At 36.0% G+C, this 17,344-nt stretch overlaps 1 protein-coding gene across 8 annotated transcripts in view; it reads left to right on the plus strand.

The window, feature by feature from the left end:
* Window positions 1-1,336: 1,336 nt before the first annotated feature.
* POSTN (periostin) overlaps window positions 1,337-17,344 on the plus strand; it is a 34,787-nt gene continuing 18,779 nt past the window's right edge. For all 8 annotated transcript variants that reach the window (XM_068984321.1, XM_068984324.1, XM_068984325.1 and 5 more), the window contains exons 1-10: window positions 1,337-1,473; window positions 2,758-2,856; window positions 5,990-6,054; window positions 8,104-8,261; window positions 10,923-11,087; window positions 11,964-12,110; window positions 12,647-12,788; window positions 13,921-14,133; window positions 14,956-15,090; window positions 16,575-16,723. In XM_068984321.1, coding sequence (XP_068840422.1) covers window positions 1,355-1,473; window positions 2,758-2,856; window positions 5,990-6,054; window positions 8,104-8,261; window positions 10,923-11,087; window positions 11,964-12,110; window positions 12,647-12,788; window positions 13,921-14,133; window positions 14,956-15,090; window positions 16,575-16,723 — 1,392 coding nt within the window. In that variant the 5' untranslated portion in view covers window positions 1,337-1,354. The remainder of the gene's footprint in view (window positions 1,474-2,757; window positions 2,857-5,989; window positions 6,055-8,103; window positions 8,262-10,922; window positions 11,088-11,963; window positions 12,111-12,646; window positions 12,789-13,920; window positions 14,134-14,955; window positions 15,091-16,574; window positions 16,724-17,344) is intronic.

A 17,344-nucleotide genomic window follows, 5' to 3' on the forward strand; every position in this document is an offset into this window, starting at 1 on the left:
GTGCCCCAAGACAAAATCCTATAGCAAGCTTAATATAACTCTCCTGGTCCTTGGAATCCTCTCTGGCCCATTCCAGTCCCCCTTAAAAGTCTATCCAATTGGGCAACACAGTTTCATTTTCAGATTTCTCTACATTGCCAGTGGGAAATCAACTCTGATGGACCATTATAGTGGGAATACTTTGCAACAAGAATGTATTTGAATTACACTTTTACTTTAAGATAATGTGTGACTTGTTTATCCAGGGAGACTGCAGTTATTGCAGGTAATTTTTGACTTCTGATGTTCAGATTTCTTTCATCCAAAGCGTTCTGAACATTTCCTGTATCATATATGGGGTGGTGAGGGTGGATATTCTCTTGGCTAGGAAATGCACTGCGTAACATTGAGACTTTAGTTACTCTTTGTAAAAGAGAAGAAGCAGAATTCCGGCAATGCCCTTGTTTCTTAACACATATTGCATTATTCCCTTTCAGTTAGATTGGTAATAGTGGTTTCCAAAAGGGCATGCTTTTGCCCTGTGGTTACCAATAGATGTGCTCTCCAGAAATGGTCAACATCATGCCCTGTATGTAAGGAAAAAACAACAAAGCACACATGGTTTTCCTTTGCTGCTTCATTTCAAAAGTTAGGGCAACTTGCCAGAACTGGATGTGTGTTAACTCCATCTATGCCTTGACATCTGAAAGGAGAAGTGAAATGGGACGTATCCCCCCAGTTTAGTGAAAATATGATCCCTCCTACATGTTTCACCATCAAGTTAAAATTCTAATCTCATACTCTGTGAAAGTTTGTATCTAGACAACATTTGTTTTTAATCAGCAGTCGTTACTGCCTTGTGATTATCAGACTTACATTTACCTTTGCTTACTGGTGAAAAATAATAACCTTTCAGTTCGGCTGTGAACTGAGTATGACAAGATGTGATAAGATCCAATCATGCTCTCATTGAGCATGGGGACAGGGACTCTGAAAGGTATGGATTACAGAATGATCCTTAACGTCTAAATGAAATCATTTCCCATAAAAGCCCTCTAAATTACAAATGAATAAGATGGAACTATGAACCTGAAATGAGTCAGGAAGTAAAATAAAGAGAAAAATAAATCATACAAAAATAAATATCTTTTGGAGAGTGAGAAGAAAAAGGAGGCTCAGTTTGCTCAGTTAACACAACTGACAAAAGCGGATTTTAGCTGGCAACTTGAAGTTGCTGATGCCTTTTGGAGAGAGTTCAGATTCCCAGGTTGATACAGAGCTCCCTCCCAGAACTCTGACATGTATATAAGCTCTGAGCTCTCCAAAGCCCACTGCCAGTTCTCTTCGTGAGCTAACTGCAGCGGAGAGACTAAAGATGATTCCTTTCTTACCAGTATTTTCTCTGTTCCTGCTGCTGGTTGTTAACCCTGCAAATGCCAATGGTCACTATGACAAGATCTTGGCTCACAGCCGTATCAGGGGCCGGGATCAGGGGTAAGTCAGTGGTTTGATTTTATAAACCTTTCCCTACCCCCACCCCCTTAGCTTGTTGTATGTATAGTTCTACATAAAGTTTCTTATTTATACCTCAGGGTTTTATTTCTACTTATTTGTAATAAGAAAAAGGAACAAATGAGTAATCTGTGGTTTATGTACATGTCTTAAACTTTCAGAATTACTGTCAAATAATTTGTGTATAATTGCTTTTTATGAAACATTGCAAGATTTTAGTCTAGTTAGCAACATTTAATGGGGCATTTCTTTATGATTCAGTTTATTTGTGTTTTATTTCCTTCTAAATTTCCGGAATGAGGTTTTCAAAATTAAAGAATCTGTAGCTAGAGGCTCTCATTACATAAATAACTTTGAAATATCTCACATTATCTTAGGGAAAATTTCATTTATGTATGAAAATTACACAATAGATAATGTAACAAGTTTTCTGAAGTTTTTTGAAGTATTTAAGAATGCTTTTAAATTTTGCATTCTGTAAAATTTGCAATAACTTGATTTCATAGAAAAAACTACTATTGAGAGTTTCTTAAAGTTATCAGACAATTTAGTAACTTAACCAAGCATTTAGTATTAATTTTTGAAATGGATCTTGGCACTGCTGCCTATGTCTCAGAGGAATTTTTCATCATGCTTCCAAGTTCCCTTGCCTTACAGAGCAAACAAGACTCGCATCTCTTTAAGGGAGAAAAACACTTAAAATTCTGGCAGAGAATGTTTTAATCTAATTACTTCCAGGCAAAGAAATAAATTTTTCTTTGGGCAGCCATATTATTTAAGTTAATCTTAGCATTCATTTACTTCTGTGATTGCTTACCTAGAAAATTACAGAGTACAGTATCTTGGGACTTAGTAAAACTTGTCTATTTTGCTGTCTGATCTGTCATTGTTCCAGGGCCCTGGAGCCACTCCCATGCCCTACGTGAGTACACGTTTGGTTTAAAAGGGTCAGGGCATTACCTACTGTTAAAAGTAATAAGAAACATATTGTTAAAATCTATTAGATTAACTTCTGAAATACTGGCATTGTATTCCCAGAAGTGTACAATTTCCTCTCTGTCTCTCACAGTTAGTTTTTCTAATGACTCAGTAGGATTGGATCAAGAATGAGATCTGCCCATGACTGGAGTCACATCTTTGAAAATCTAAGCCACATATTAACTTTCTCTTTTTCTTTCTTTGTTTTTAACTGCCTGACCTACAGATATGAAAAACTATTTGTTAATGTTATGACATTAATGTTCTTTCCTTACTTCTGTCTTCCAGTCCAAATGTCTGTGCCCTTCAACAGATTTTGGGCACCAAAAAGAAATACTTCAGTACCTGCAGGAACTGGTATCAAGGTGCCATCTGTGGAAAAAAAACGTAAGTCTCATCTTTTCTTTAATGTGCCAGTTCCAAAGACAACACTGCAATGCCCATGGCTTTCTTTGGACAGAAACAGACACTGTTCTTTTGAAAATACTCTCCAAAATTGGTAGCTTAAAAAAAAAAAGGATCACTGTGAATAAAGAAATTTCCCCTGCATTTCTCCCTGTACTCATAAAACTAACTTTTTCCTTGACTCTATGGCACTGGCCCTGTGACCTGCTATAGAATCACTGTAATAGTTTGGCTATATCATTTCTACTCCTGGTTAGGCCTCTTTTATCTTGGGGCTTCCTGGTGGCTCAGTTGGTAAAGAATCTGCTTGTGATCCAGGAGACCTACGTTCAATCCCTGGGTCAGGAAGATCCCTGGAAAAGGAAATGGCCACTGGCCATGTGACTTGGTATAGAATCACAGAGAATTTGAATGGAATCACTGAGGGTTTGACTATGTCATTTCTCCTCCTGGTTTGGCTTTTTTTATCTTGGGGAAGTCAATTAACCTCATTATCTCAGTTTTCTCATTTTATTAAAAAGTGGGCCAGAGGAACAGATTGATCTGAAAAATCAGGATTTTAAGGTAAGATTGTTTGCCTCCAGTCATTTAGAAATTATCTAAAATACTTCACTTTACCCCAGAGTTTTCATCAAAGATTAAAGTTGGAAAAGATTCAAGTTTCATCTTTTCATTTAATCCAGTCACTCCATCCCAAACTGTCAGATTCTCAGAGTCTCCAAAGGTGATAATGGAAGCCCACCACTATATCTACTATTTCAATAACCAAAAAAGATGATTACTCCCCAATTTAGTGATCTGTTTCACTGATTAACTTAAAATTGGAAAACATATTTTATTACTTGATAGCTTATTGGTTTAATCAATTAATACATATTGGCAAGTTCTTCATTTTAAGATGGAGGAGCTGAGTTCTAGACAGAACAAATTATTAGATCAAAAAGGTCAGAGATGTCATCCTTGGTCAAGAAAACAGTGGAAATGGCTCCTGCCTGCTTCCTATTAATTTGGACCCCACCTTCAGTGAAGGATACCCTGAGAACCACAATATGGGAGACACATCATTGTTAAACTTCAGATGCCCTAAATAGGTGAAAGCATTAGGGTATTGTTAAAAATATATTCCTAACTTAATAATATTGGTTACAAATACTAAATCACATCACCTTTTGGAGTCTTCAATGCTTTACCTAAGAAATGTGAATTTAATTCATTTTCTGAAGGTAAAGAAAGTGAAAGAAATTGAAGTCACTCAGTCGTGCCCAACTCTTTGCGACCCCATGGACTGTAGCCTACCAGGGTCCTCCACCCATGGGATTTTCCAGGCAAGAATACTGGAGTGGGTTGCCATTTCCTTCTCCAGGAGATCTTCCCGGCCCAGGGATTGAACCCCGGTCTCCTGCATTGTAGGCAGACGCTTTACCGTCTGAGCCACCAGGGAAGCTCTGAAGGTAAAATGAATGAACAAATGTGAAATTAAATAACTCTAATTCATAATATTAGTCATCCTTAAGTTTAAATTATTTTAAGCAAATTGGATATACACTGGTGGGAAAAGGAGGTATGAACAGATACTATTTAAAATGAGTAGGGTTATCTTTATTTCTACTAAGAATCATGTATTCAAAACATACAGCCTTAGCTGGACTCTCCATAGTAATCAAGTTTAGTACCCCACAGGACACTGCTGCCTGCTCCCACACATTGGCTTAATATAATTGTAACTAATGTTACTTCTTGACCAGGACATTATTCCTATTAGTTTGCAGACATCTGCTAGACTTGTTAGTCATTGACACAACTGCAATGTAAGTCAGTGGTTACAAGGATCCTGGCCATGATTTAGGTCAGGCCCCAGCTGGGAATGCCAAAGCTCTGGATTCTTCTCCCTTTGTTCTTTATATTCTTGATTACCATGAAGCTTATTTGGAATGCACACTAACTACATAAGAAAGGACCTGCTTTCTGAAACATTTAAGGGAAGTCTTTATTACACCCTTCCTGGAAGTTAAGGAAATCTGATATAATCTTGCTTTAATCCTCTAAATATATTAGAGATGCCAAGTCTTGTACAAGGCATATGCCAAGAATCCTTCTTGCTTTCCATTAAAAAAAATTCCTGCTTTGAAGTCTGGCTTTTTATCAGAAATATAACATGTCTTCTTTGATTAATTATATTAGTTTATTTCTGTTAACTTCATTTTCACAAACACATTGACATCTGTGCTCTGGAATAAATGTAAATGCTAGTAGCTAGTTTTAAATAACCAAAGAAATCAATAATATTGACAGGAAGAATGCCTGATTTGCCATCTGCTGGCAGCTGCTAAAAATTCCAAAGTCATCTTTAAGAACTTATGTATCAGTTGACAGAAATATAGTAAATGATTTGCTCAAGGTCACACATCTACTAGGCAGTAGAACTGGGAACCAAACTTCATTCTCCTGGCTTCACGATCCTAGAACTTTTCCACCATGCCATGAGGCTAATGAGAAATGAAACTCATATAACTACCTTAATGTCAAAAAATGTCAAAGATATGGTTTTTCCAGTAATCATGTGCGGATGTGAGAGTTGGACCATCCAGAAGGCTAAGCGCAGAAGAACTGATGCTTTTGAATTGTGGTGCTGGATAAAACTCGTTAAATTTCCTTGGACAGCAAGGAGATCAAACCAGTCCATCCTAAAGGAAATCAATCCTGAATATTCATTGGAAGGATTGATGCTGAAGCTCTAATACTTTGGCTACCTGATGTGAAAAGCCAACTCACTAGGAAAAATCCTGATACTGGGAAAGGTTGAAGGCAGGAAGAGAAGGGGACAACAGAGGATGAGATGGTTGGGTAGCATCACCCACTCAATGGACTTGAGTTTGAGCAAACTTAGGGAGATGGTGAAGGACAGGGAAGCCGGGCCTGCTGCTTCATGGGATTGCAAAGAGTCAGACACAACTTAGCAACTAAACAACAATGTCATAAACAAACAGAAGAACAACAAACTTGATATCTAAATTATCAATAAGTCATGGCAATAAATGATATGTTTTGCTAACTTAGTCAAAATGTATCCTATGCAGTGCCTCCATTTTAATATTAATTTTCTTCCAATGTATAGGACTGTGTTATATGAATGCTGCCCTGGTTATATGAGGATGGAAGGAATGAAAGGCTGCCCAGCAGGTAATGTATCAATTATAGAATTAAATGAAAATTTTGTCTTGTGTGAGGAAAAAGAGTTGAATTAGCTTTTAGAGAAGCCAATGTGTGTGTGTGTGTGTGTGTGTGTGTGTTTAGCACCATGATAAATCCAAGATATATTCTCCATATCTTAATCACTAGTTTATCATGGCAGTAAAGCATGATAACATACATCTTGTACACTGGATGCTGGACAACAGACGCATATTCCAAATTTAAATTAGTTCAACATTCCTTCAAGACAAAGATCCTCACTACAAAATGCCTTTCTTTGAACTTGTCTAGAAACGTGGGTTGACTACTTGGCAACCTTGGCAAATCTTTTCTGATTTAACCGCTCAACAGCTCTGATTTTATAAGATTCTTCATACTGAAAGTTGGTTTCCTGTAACTCGCCAACTTGAGAAAAAATAGTTAATCTATTTCCTCTTTGAGATGACAGCCATTCAAATATTTAACACAAGTCATCACACCCTTCCTCCAGCTACTCTCTCTTCCCCAGTAGAATCTTCCTTTCTGTGGGCTCATCACCCACAGTTTGAATGGGATCTAGACTTTGGAGCCCTTACTGTCATGGACAGCAACCCATGGAAAACCTCTAATCCAGTCATTTTTTTTTTTTTAATTGGGATCCAAAACTGGTGTCTACAACCCATGTGTGACCAGGCAGTGGAGAGAATATTAAGACAAATATGTCAGTGTAGGGAGCTCCTGAACTTTTGTTGATGTCATTGGTAACCGTGTTATGCCATTAGCTCATGTTGAATTTTTAATTAATTAATACAGATTAGTGGTCTGTTTTATATGAATACTATCGAATCAAGTCTTCCACAGGAATTTGTTTGTGGCATTTAACCTGTAAATTTGGACTCATTTTCCCCATTCTGTTGGGGTGTCTTTAAATCCTGATTTTGTAATAATTAAATTACAAATAATTAGTAAATTAATAATTAGTAAATTAATACTAATTGCATACCTGTTCTTTCTATTGTCACAAAGATGAGAATCATCTCTCCTGTGATATGATCCAAGTCATACTAAACTTCAAATAAGGTCATGAAGAGTAAGTTGGCTGTACGCAACCTAAAGGCTAACATTCACATATTAATTTTCATTCTGAAGTTCAGGAGATATATTCTGGAAGTGTTAGATATTTTAATCTATTTTCTTCCTGAAATTATGATGAAAAGAAGTAGGTCTACATATTTCTTTCAGGGATCCAAATCTGTATAATTATGGTCCTTATGCCTACAAGTATTATACTACTTAGGAGCTTTAAGCCAACATGAAAAAAATTATTACCTTGGCCACTCTCAGAGAGAAGTGAGGAAATTTTTTTCAATGAAATGATCAAACATACTTAGTGATAATTGTGATTGAACCCTTATAGACATAGCAGATTTGACAACTAAATAGATAAAACATTAAACTAGGATAATAATTTAAAATTATTTGACCTTCAACATGAAGGATAAGTATTTTGGGGCTTCCCAGATGGCACCAGTGGTAAAGAATCTGCTTGCCAATGAAGGAGACACAAGAGATGCAGGTTCAGTCCCTAAGTTGGGAAGATCCCCTGGAGTATGAAATGGCAACCCATGCCAATACTCTTGCCTACAAAATTCCATGGACAGAGGAGCCTGGAAGACCCTAACACTGGGAAAGATTGAAGGCAAAACAAAATGGGGATGGCAAAGGATGAGATGGTTAGATAGCATCACTAAATCAATGGACATGAGTTTGAGAAAACTCTGGAAGATAGTGAAGGACAAGGAAGTCTGGCATGCTGCAATTCATTGGAGTCACAAAGAGTCGGACAGGACTGAGTGATCAAACAACAGCAACAACAATAGTACTTTATCATTTGACGTTCAAAAGGCAACTTTCATAGAAAACTGATGATTCACAGACTTGTGTTGCTAAAATCATCAGTTAAATATCTTGAGGGACTTCTTGTAAAGGTTAAATAATTGTAAAATAACATTTTTGACATTTTCTCCTAAGTACTTATTCATCTCTTGATTATTTCAGTGATGCCTATTGACCATGTTTATGGAACCCTGGGCATTGTGGGAGCTACCACCACACAGCACTATTCTGATGTCTCAAAACTGAGGGAGGAGATTGAAGGAAAGGGATCATTCACTTACTTCGCACCGAGTAACGAAGCTTGGGACAACCTGGATTCTGTAATTCATTATTTTTAATGAATATAACTTTTTCTGTTATTGTTACATTATTTCAATTGATTTATTAACTTAGAAATTAATAGAAATTGTATATCTTTTTGTTGTGCATATATGATGATACATAAAAGGATGAGGGTATTAAGGATGCTCCTTAATTGAGGGTAAGGAAAAAGTGGCTCAGTGGTAAAGAATACGCCTGCCAGTGCAGGAGATGCGGGTTCGATCCCTGCATTGGGCAGATCCCCTGGAGAAGGAAGTGGCAACCCATTCCAGTATTCTTGCCTGGAAAATTCCCAAAGACAGAGGACCCTGGCGGGCTACAGGCCATGAGGTCGCAAAGAGTTGGACATGAATGAACATGCAAAAAACAAACAAAAATGGAGCAAATCATTTTAGTACCTCTGTGAATGGAATAACAGCCCAGCAGGCTCATGGACTAATAACAAAAAAGGCAAACCAACAGTAGATTGAACAAGCACTTATTATTATTCCATTTTACGCCTTTTCTCTTTCCCTTTTGGTTGTGGAGAATTATAGGTAATTTTAGATGATGTATCTTGTAGAAAGGCAAGTTAAGAAGCCTCTTGAAATGTTATTTTTAATAAGCTCTATTAGATATATATTTATCATTTTAATTGTATATAAATGCATATGACTGTTTAAAGACTGACATAAGTGTGTATGGATATTTAAATGAAGGGTTGTAAATTATGCATTTAATTTTCAGGTTTTTCTATGCATAGTCTGATCTATAGCACACTAAGTTATGACTCAATATCCAGATCTATATAACTGGTATAGAAATATATTCCTACTTTCTACTTGATATGAAGATGAACTGAAAATTACTACTAGAGTCATGTCAGTTCAGTTCAGTCACTCAGTCATGTCCACCTTTTTGCAACCCCATGGACTGCAGCATACCAGGCTTCCCTGTCCATCACCAACTCCTGGAGCTTACTCAAACTCATGAGTCATATAGTATTTAGTAAAACTTAGGTAGATTCTTTGGGATTTTACCTTGATACATTAACTGTGAGGTTACTTGCTTACAAATACAGAACTGTCCCTCTTCTGGTTGTCTTTGATCAAATCTCTAACCATCTTGCTGGCCCTTTTTGCAGACTCCTCTTCTTCCTCGTCTTAAGAATGGGTTTTATTAAAGCCTCTTCTAGGAACTCTACTCTGCAGTTCATATGCACTTCAGATGGCTTCAGCTTTCACTTAATGCACAGAACCATGAAGTCTGTGTTTCTGGATCCCCAGGAGAATATTTCTAACACCTGTCTTAATATTTCTCCTTGGATACACCGTCTATATCTTTAAGCAAACTGTTATCCAAAACAGATGCCACTTTCTCCCCATCAAAAACTGCTTTTCTGCTGTTTCCATAACTGGCAACCCCAATCTCAGAGTTCAAACTTTAAAATTATGAGTCATCCTTACTTCTCCCCTCTTCAGTTCTTAGAAACTACTATTAGTCATCCACAGCTCGTTTTTCATCCTCGTAATACTCTCCTTCTGTTACACATTGCCACCAGATTAACCTTCTTAAAGCCCGGGCGAATCGTTGTATTCTAATGCCGCAAAAGGGGCTTAGTGGCTCTCTATTGCCAGTTTAATTTACTCTTTGCTTGGGAATTAAAGTCTTCTATGTCATTGTCCCATGCACTTTTCTAAAATTTCTCCCTATTATCTGAGAAACATAAAACCACACTGGACAACTTCTGTTTTCTTTGCCAGCAGTTGGACTTAGAAAGATCACTACAACATTCCTACCCTATCTACCTATCCTGCAAGACCTGTCTCCAAACTTTGAATTGCTGGCCATTTTCATTTGACCTAGAAAGCATTTTTTCCTCCGTCTGTCCTTTATCTAATCATGCTTATATTTACCAGCTGCTATAGCATCCGTGGGCTTCCCAGGTGGAGCTAGTGGTAAAGAACCTGCTTGCCAATCCAGAAGATGCAAGAGACACAGGTTTAATCCCTTGGTCAGGAAGATCCCCTGGGGGAGGGCATGGCAACCCACTTGCCTGGAGAATCCCATGGACAGAGTAGCCTAGTGGGCTACAGTCCATAGGGTCTCAAAGAGTCAGACACAACTGAAGTGACTTAACATGCACACACATAGGATAAGTACCTCAAAGATCAAGATTTCACCTTACTTATCATTGTATTTCTCATAACACCAAGTACAGTATGATATGATATTGAATAAATGAAAGGTACAGAATGGTTGAATTCTTGAATGTTATAGAATAAACATAAAACACATTAAAATTACAATACTGTATGTATGCAAATATAATGCCATTTAAAATTTTTTCCACCCTAAAATTTTAAATATCTGATCATTTCATACCGCCTAAGCCTTGACAGCAAGAGCATCTCCTCATCAATACATTCATTAAAATTTTTGTTTTGACTCTAAAAATGTCCAAATACTCTGTAAGATCAGAAAGACTTTACTGAGTACCTGTACTTATAAAATTTCTTAATCAGTTGAAATAATATAATTTTAAGTTATTTATTTCAACTTGTTTTGACCATCTGGGTAATTCAATGAGACAATAATAAGAGAGTAGAAACAGTGTGATTACAGGCATTTTAATAATTAACTATAATAAAATAAACTTCTGCCATTTCAATTTTTCCTAGGATATCCGGAGAGGTCTGGAGAGCAATGTGAATGTTGAATTACTGAATGCTTTACATAGCCACATGGTTAATAAGAGAATGTTGACCAAGGACTTGAAAAATGGCATGATTATCCCTTCAATGTATAACAACTTGGGGCTCTTCATTAACCATTATCCTAATGGGGTAAGTTTATGTAATAAAAAGTACATTGATCAATAACACTGCCCCTAATTTTTTCTATGACATTTATATAAGGTTTACAGAAATAATAAAATGTCGGTGAATAAACTTTTCCTTACATGTAAAGCATGTGAATTTCCAATTCAGTGACTGATTTCTACCAATGAGTGTTGGCAAGGAAGAAATTAAATTGACAGTTTGTTGACAGTAGACTTAGATGTTCTACAAAGGGAAATTTTATTAGCTGATGTGTTTGAATAATTAATAATAAGAGAAAAATAAAGAATAAGAATTTATCAAAGAATAATCAGAGAATGAGAATTCTTTTATTCGTCCCCTTGCGACTACACTAATTTAGATTTTTGTGGGTTTTGATAAGCATGTTTTGATAAAGTCATTGTGGGAAACTTCCAGCAAGGTCATGGGGCTCTTCCAGTAGTCAGATTTCCAGGGACAGAAAGGATCAGTGATGAAGCAATATTCAGGAAATCACTGAAATAGAACTGATTACATTTATGTAATAATTGTTTCTGTCTCAGAACTTGGCCTACATTAGAAATAGTGTATGACTATCTCTATAAAAGAAAGTGAGCAATAAAAACAATAGTTCAAAAAATGTTTTTGCCTTATGTTTCTAGACATGTTAAGTACAATTGGGTTCTCAACTGGTTCCATTTTCTCTTAGTTTTGGGTTTGTTTTTTTTTTTTTTTTTAGACACAGTAATTTGTAAGTCTCCATCCTCAGCATTTGTATTCAGAATGTCAGTTCTTTCATGTTACATTTACCAATAAACTTGAGACATGGGAAATGGGCTTGCAGTCTCAATGATCAACAGACAGCTGTGATTTCTGCAATTTGATTTTCCCAAATAATTGCAGGTTGTCACTGTGAACTGTGCTCGAATCATCCATGGGAACCAGATTGCAACAAATGGCGTTGTGCATGTCATTGACCGTGTCCTTACACAAATTGGTACCTCAATTCAGGACTTCATTGAAGCAGAAGATGAGCTCTCATCTTTTAGGGTATGTCCAAGAAGTAACAGCAGATTGTTTTGGACCACTGAAATTCTCCTCTTCTCCATCAGATTCTAAAAAAATAATAAAAAGCTATTAATTAACAAAAGACTGTCAATTCTAACAGACACATAAGCAGTATATTTCTTGAAAAGGTTTTCATTTTACACAGAAGAACTCATCTTCTCATATGAAAGAATAATATTTATGTGGACATAATAAAGAATGATGAGCTATGTGACTGAAGTATACTGAACACATTTAGAATGTGTCTATCAGTTATTACACTAACTGCTGGATATTGCTTCAGTCACACAGGCATTAGCAGAATTTCCCATCTAAAATACAGTTTGTAGAAAGTTTGAAATAACATGGCTGTTTGTGCAAAAAAAATAATTTTTTTTAAAGATCTAACAAGAGTAAGATATAATTTCTACAGCTTTCTATAGGGTCAACTCTCTGGTGTCAGCCTAGACTGAGTGTCTTGTAACTTTTTTTCTGAATTTGCAACATACAAGCCTCTGAAAAGCACATTTGTGTTTCAGGCAGCTGCCATCACATCTGATATATTGGAGGCACTTGGGAGAGATGGTCACTTCACACTCTTTGCTCCTACCAATGAAGCTTTTGAGAAACTTCCACGAGGAGTTCTAGAAAGGATCATGGGAGATAAAGTGGCCTCAGAAGGTACTTAAGTGTCTTTGTCTATGAGAAGCCTCCCAGGATTCCAAGAAAAGGAAATGAAAAAGAGATTAAGTCCTGCCAATGCTATTATTTTTGATAAGCAAAGGCAAAGAAAAACTTTTATTTTGAGGCAGACGATAAAAATCTTTGAAAGAGTAGACAAAGTAATTAAATAATTAATTTAATAATCCAAGTAATTAAGTACTCGGGGTACACTAAAGATCACATGTTTCTGCACTGCTTTCAAGTAAATAAGTAGCAGGCATTAAAAAGAATTAGAAAGTGTTGAAATATTAGAACATCCAAGTTTAATATTATATATATATTATTCAATGGTTTTAATTCTAAATTTACACTGAAGTTAGGGGAGAAAATTTGGTCACTACTTATTCATACACAGAATTTGGCTTCTTTCCAGACTCCCTGTTTATTGATAGTTTCAACTAGATTTTAAATTGTGACTAGCACATTTCTCTTATGCAGCCTACTGTAAACATGCTTAACCAATTTATGATGAGATATTTTGGTGAAAATATAGACATAATAGAGTTTAGGCACAGATCACTTCTGAAGTCTTCCAAGAAACCATCTTTGCTTTGGTTACTTTCTAGATGTTGTCTTTAGGGCTGCCACAAACCTCCAATTTGAAAAAAGCACACTATCTGTAAAGTACACAAAAGTGAAGCTCAATAAAATAAAGTATGCCTGTTCAGCTGTTCTGTCATGAGTAGTTAAAGCAAGATACTACTTAGGTGTTTGCAACAGGTATCACTAACAAATAACTTTGAAGGCTTTCTGAAAGGAGAAATTATTCTTGAGTTTCCATCAGAAATTATTTTCTTATCATAAATGGAACTTGATCTAACACATTGTCTAGAACTGTACAAATAATTTCATGCAGTTGATCTTCTTTTCTGCTTATTTCTTACCAAACTGAGTTAATTTTACTGGAGAATTGATGAGAAAAAACCATTCTGAGAACAAACAAAATTTTAAACCCTTAGGTCAGTACTTAGGTCTTATATATGCATTCTATTTCTGAGGAATACTTGGTTCCACAGTGAAAGACATCTGTTAAGGGTCAAATGCTATTTTCCTTGATCTGAAAGCATGTTCTTTCTCCTTCATCCTCTAGCTCTCATGAAGTACCACATTCTAAACACTCTGCAGTGTTCAGAGGCTATCATGGGAGGAGCAGTCTTTGAGACCCTGGAAGGAAACACCATTGAGATAGGATGTGATGGTGACAGCATAACAGTGAATGGAATAAAAATGGTGAACAAAAAAGATATTGTGACAAATAACGGTGTCATCCATTTGATTGATCAGGTCCTGGTTCCTGATTCTGGTGAGCAACAGTTTCCCATTCTTCTACCTAGTGCTGTTTATCAATCATGATTCTAAAGTATAGGCCTATGGGAAATAAATGTGCAGTATGAGGAGTCCCATGTGAAGCACAAACAAAGCTAACAGGGATGTGGTCCAATAAAACTTTATTTATAAAAACAAGTAGTGGGCTGGACTTGGCTCTTAGGTGATAACTTGCTGACCCCTGGTCAAATGGGCATTCCTGTAGCTGGGTCATGGCTACATAAGAGTTTACCATTCTATTCTGTCTACTTTTGTATATGTTTGATGTTTCCCTCAATAAAATATTAAAAAAAAAAAATAACAACAACTAACAGTGAGTTGAGTCCTAAATAGGTAGCTTGTGTAGTCATGGTCATTCCAGTGCAATAGACTCTGGCTTTCCAGAGTTCCTAATATCTAATATCATCAAAGATTCTTACAGTGCAAGAGTTTTTCTTGAAAATGGAAGGAAAGATAAAACCAAATGGTTACTTTTGGATAAATGAAAGAGCTATGGCCCTCACAAGAGCAGAGAGACAAGGGATGAGCAATAGAGAACTGAATAAAACTGCAAAGCATGAAATTAGAAAGATATTTTCCTTCTGAAATTCTTTGGTTATTAACCCCTCCACCCTCCCACCTCCCGCTGCCAAAACAAAAGGGGAGCTAGAACTTTCTTACTAGGGAAAGGCAGGACTTCTTATCACATTGCTAGTACAGCAAATAGCTTATGGAAACAGCCAAGGACTGATTTACTAATTTCATGATGATAGTAGTAACAACGATGACATTGTTTGAATGGTCGTGGTTTATCTTACAGCCAAACAAGTTATTGAGCTGGCTGGAAATCAGCAAACCACTTTCACAGACCTTGTGGCCCAGTTAGGCTTGGCATCTGCTCTGAGGCCAGATGGAGAATACACTTTGCTGGCACCTGTGAATAACGCATTTTCTGGTATGTATCGGCCACTGCCATTCCAGCTCTTCCCACCCCTACACACCTTTTTTTTTTCCTGCACTGTGACTGTCTGCTAATAAATAATAGATCTTTTATGAGGTGTTGATTAGTTTCTTCACTGGCTACATATACAATGAATTAGTACTGTTTTTATTAAAAAGCCCTTTATTTCAAAACATTTCATTATAATAGGTAATGGCCTACAGGAAATGAAATTTTGTGATAAGGGTCTTCAGTTTCTCTGTGAACCTGATCATATTCCCAGCACACATAATGGATATATTAACAGATCTTTTTTATTTTATTTTATTTTATTTATTTTTTTTACTTTGTAGGACTATAGTAAGAATTTGTTTATTTTGCCACACCATGCAGAATGTGGGATCTAGTTTTCTTTCTTTTTTTTTTTTTTTGGACTTTTTTTATTTTTATTTTTTTTTAATTTTAAAATCTTTAATTCTTACATGTGTTCCCAAACATGAACCCCCCTCCCACTTCCCTCCCCATAACATCTCTGTGGGTCATCCCCATGCACCAGCCCCAAGCATGCTGTATCCTGCGTCAGACATAGACTGGCGATTCAATTCTTACATGATAGTATACATGATAGAATGCCATTCTCCCAAATCATCCCACCCTCTCCCTCTCCCTCTGAGTCCATTAACAGATCTTAAGAAAAATAAATTTGATTTGTTTAACACCAGCATTATACATAGGTGCATTTTGCAACTCAGGATTTGAAAGTAAGGTATCAAATTATGAGAAAATAAAAACAGGAGAATATGATATACTTCTATATTAGGATGTAAACTATTATTACAAGTATTTGACCTTATACTGCTATTAAAAGACTATGGTTAGATTAATACAACCTTACTTTCTTTTCCAGAAAAAATGACAAAGACATATGTGAATTGTTAGGCAAAATTTAACAATGAAAAAATAATCATCATTATTTTTGATGTTTTTCCAAATACTAGATTGTAACATAGAAAGTTATTAATAAGAAAATTCAAATTCTAAAAAATGCTGTTTTTCCTTTTTGTAATAATAAGGTCTGTAACTTGTTGACATCAAGCCAACTTTAAAGAGGCTGCATGATTCGCCAACTCTCTCTCCAGAAATTAAAGTAAATTTACAAATGATTCACTAGTTGTTTTTCATGTGACTAATGGACATCAGACTTGGCCAGCCTTAGAGTTTAAAGTTTAACCTTTATCAATAACCACATGAAACCATGTAGCCCCTCACTGAGATGTAACCTATTGTCTGGACTGCTTGGACTCATGAAATCATTTGATGAAATAGCTCATGATGCATAGAGTTTCTAGCCTTCAGTATTTAGTCAACTCATATATAAGTGTAGGATCCTTAAGATCGATAATATTAGGGATTTTCCATTTTCATGATTTTCTCTTACAGGGGAAACTGTAGTGCTTTCTAAATAAAATAACATTCTTTTGTAATGAATTTACTTATAGATGATACACTGAGCATGGATCAGCGCCTTCTTAAATTAATTCTACAGAATCATATATTGAAAGTAAAAGTTGGCCTTAATGAGCTTTACAATGGACAGAAACTTGAGACCATTGGAGGCAAACAGCTCAGAGTCTTCGTGTACCGTACAGTAAGTGCACCAGAACGAGATAAAATATCCACACTGGCCTACATGTCCAAAGATACGCCCTTGTCAAAGACTGTCCTTATAACAAATGTCCCTCAGAATTTTACTAATATGATTTTAATAGTTCATAGGAAGATCAGAGAAGTGAGTAGCATATTTGAAAAGACCATGAGGAAAGTATACAAAAGTGCTATGCATTAATAATTCTGATAATTTGCATTTGTTTCATCCTCAATAACTTTTTTAAAGCATTGTTTCAATCCCATAAATAACTAAAACCCCTTTCAAATAAGCTTTTCGTTTCATAGAGTACTGAACTTTACTGTTTACATGGTAATTTTTATACTGAGTCAAATATTTAGGATGATCTTCAACTGTACCGTCAACATTCAGCAACTAAATCTCTTTTGAATGAGTTTCATGGTAAACTTTTATAGGCACATAAAGATCTCTATAAAATGGTTCTAATGTGCCTTATCTGAGGAAAAGTTTCTAGAAGATATTGCTTATCAAAATTACAGTTTGACAAGTGGTGCTATTCAGTTTCTTTCCAGGCAACCTTGCAGTTACAGGTAAAAAGAATTCATGAGAAGTCAAAGATGACCTGGAACCAAACATGACTCA

Source organism: Capricornis sumatraensis, chromosome 12 (genome assembly GCF_032405125.1).
Source record: "Capricornis sumatraensis isolate serow.1 chromosome 12, serow.2, whole genome shotgun sequence".
Taxonomy (NCBI): Eukaryota; Metazoa; Chordata; class Mammalia; order Artiodactyla; family Bovidae; genus Capricornis; species Capricornis sumatraensis.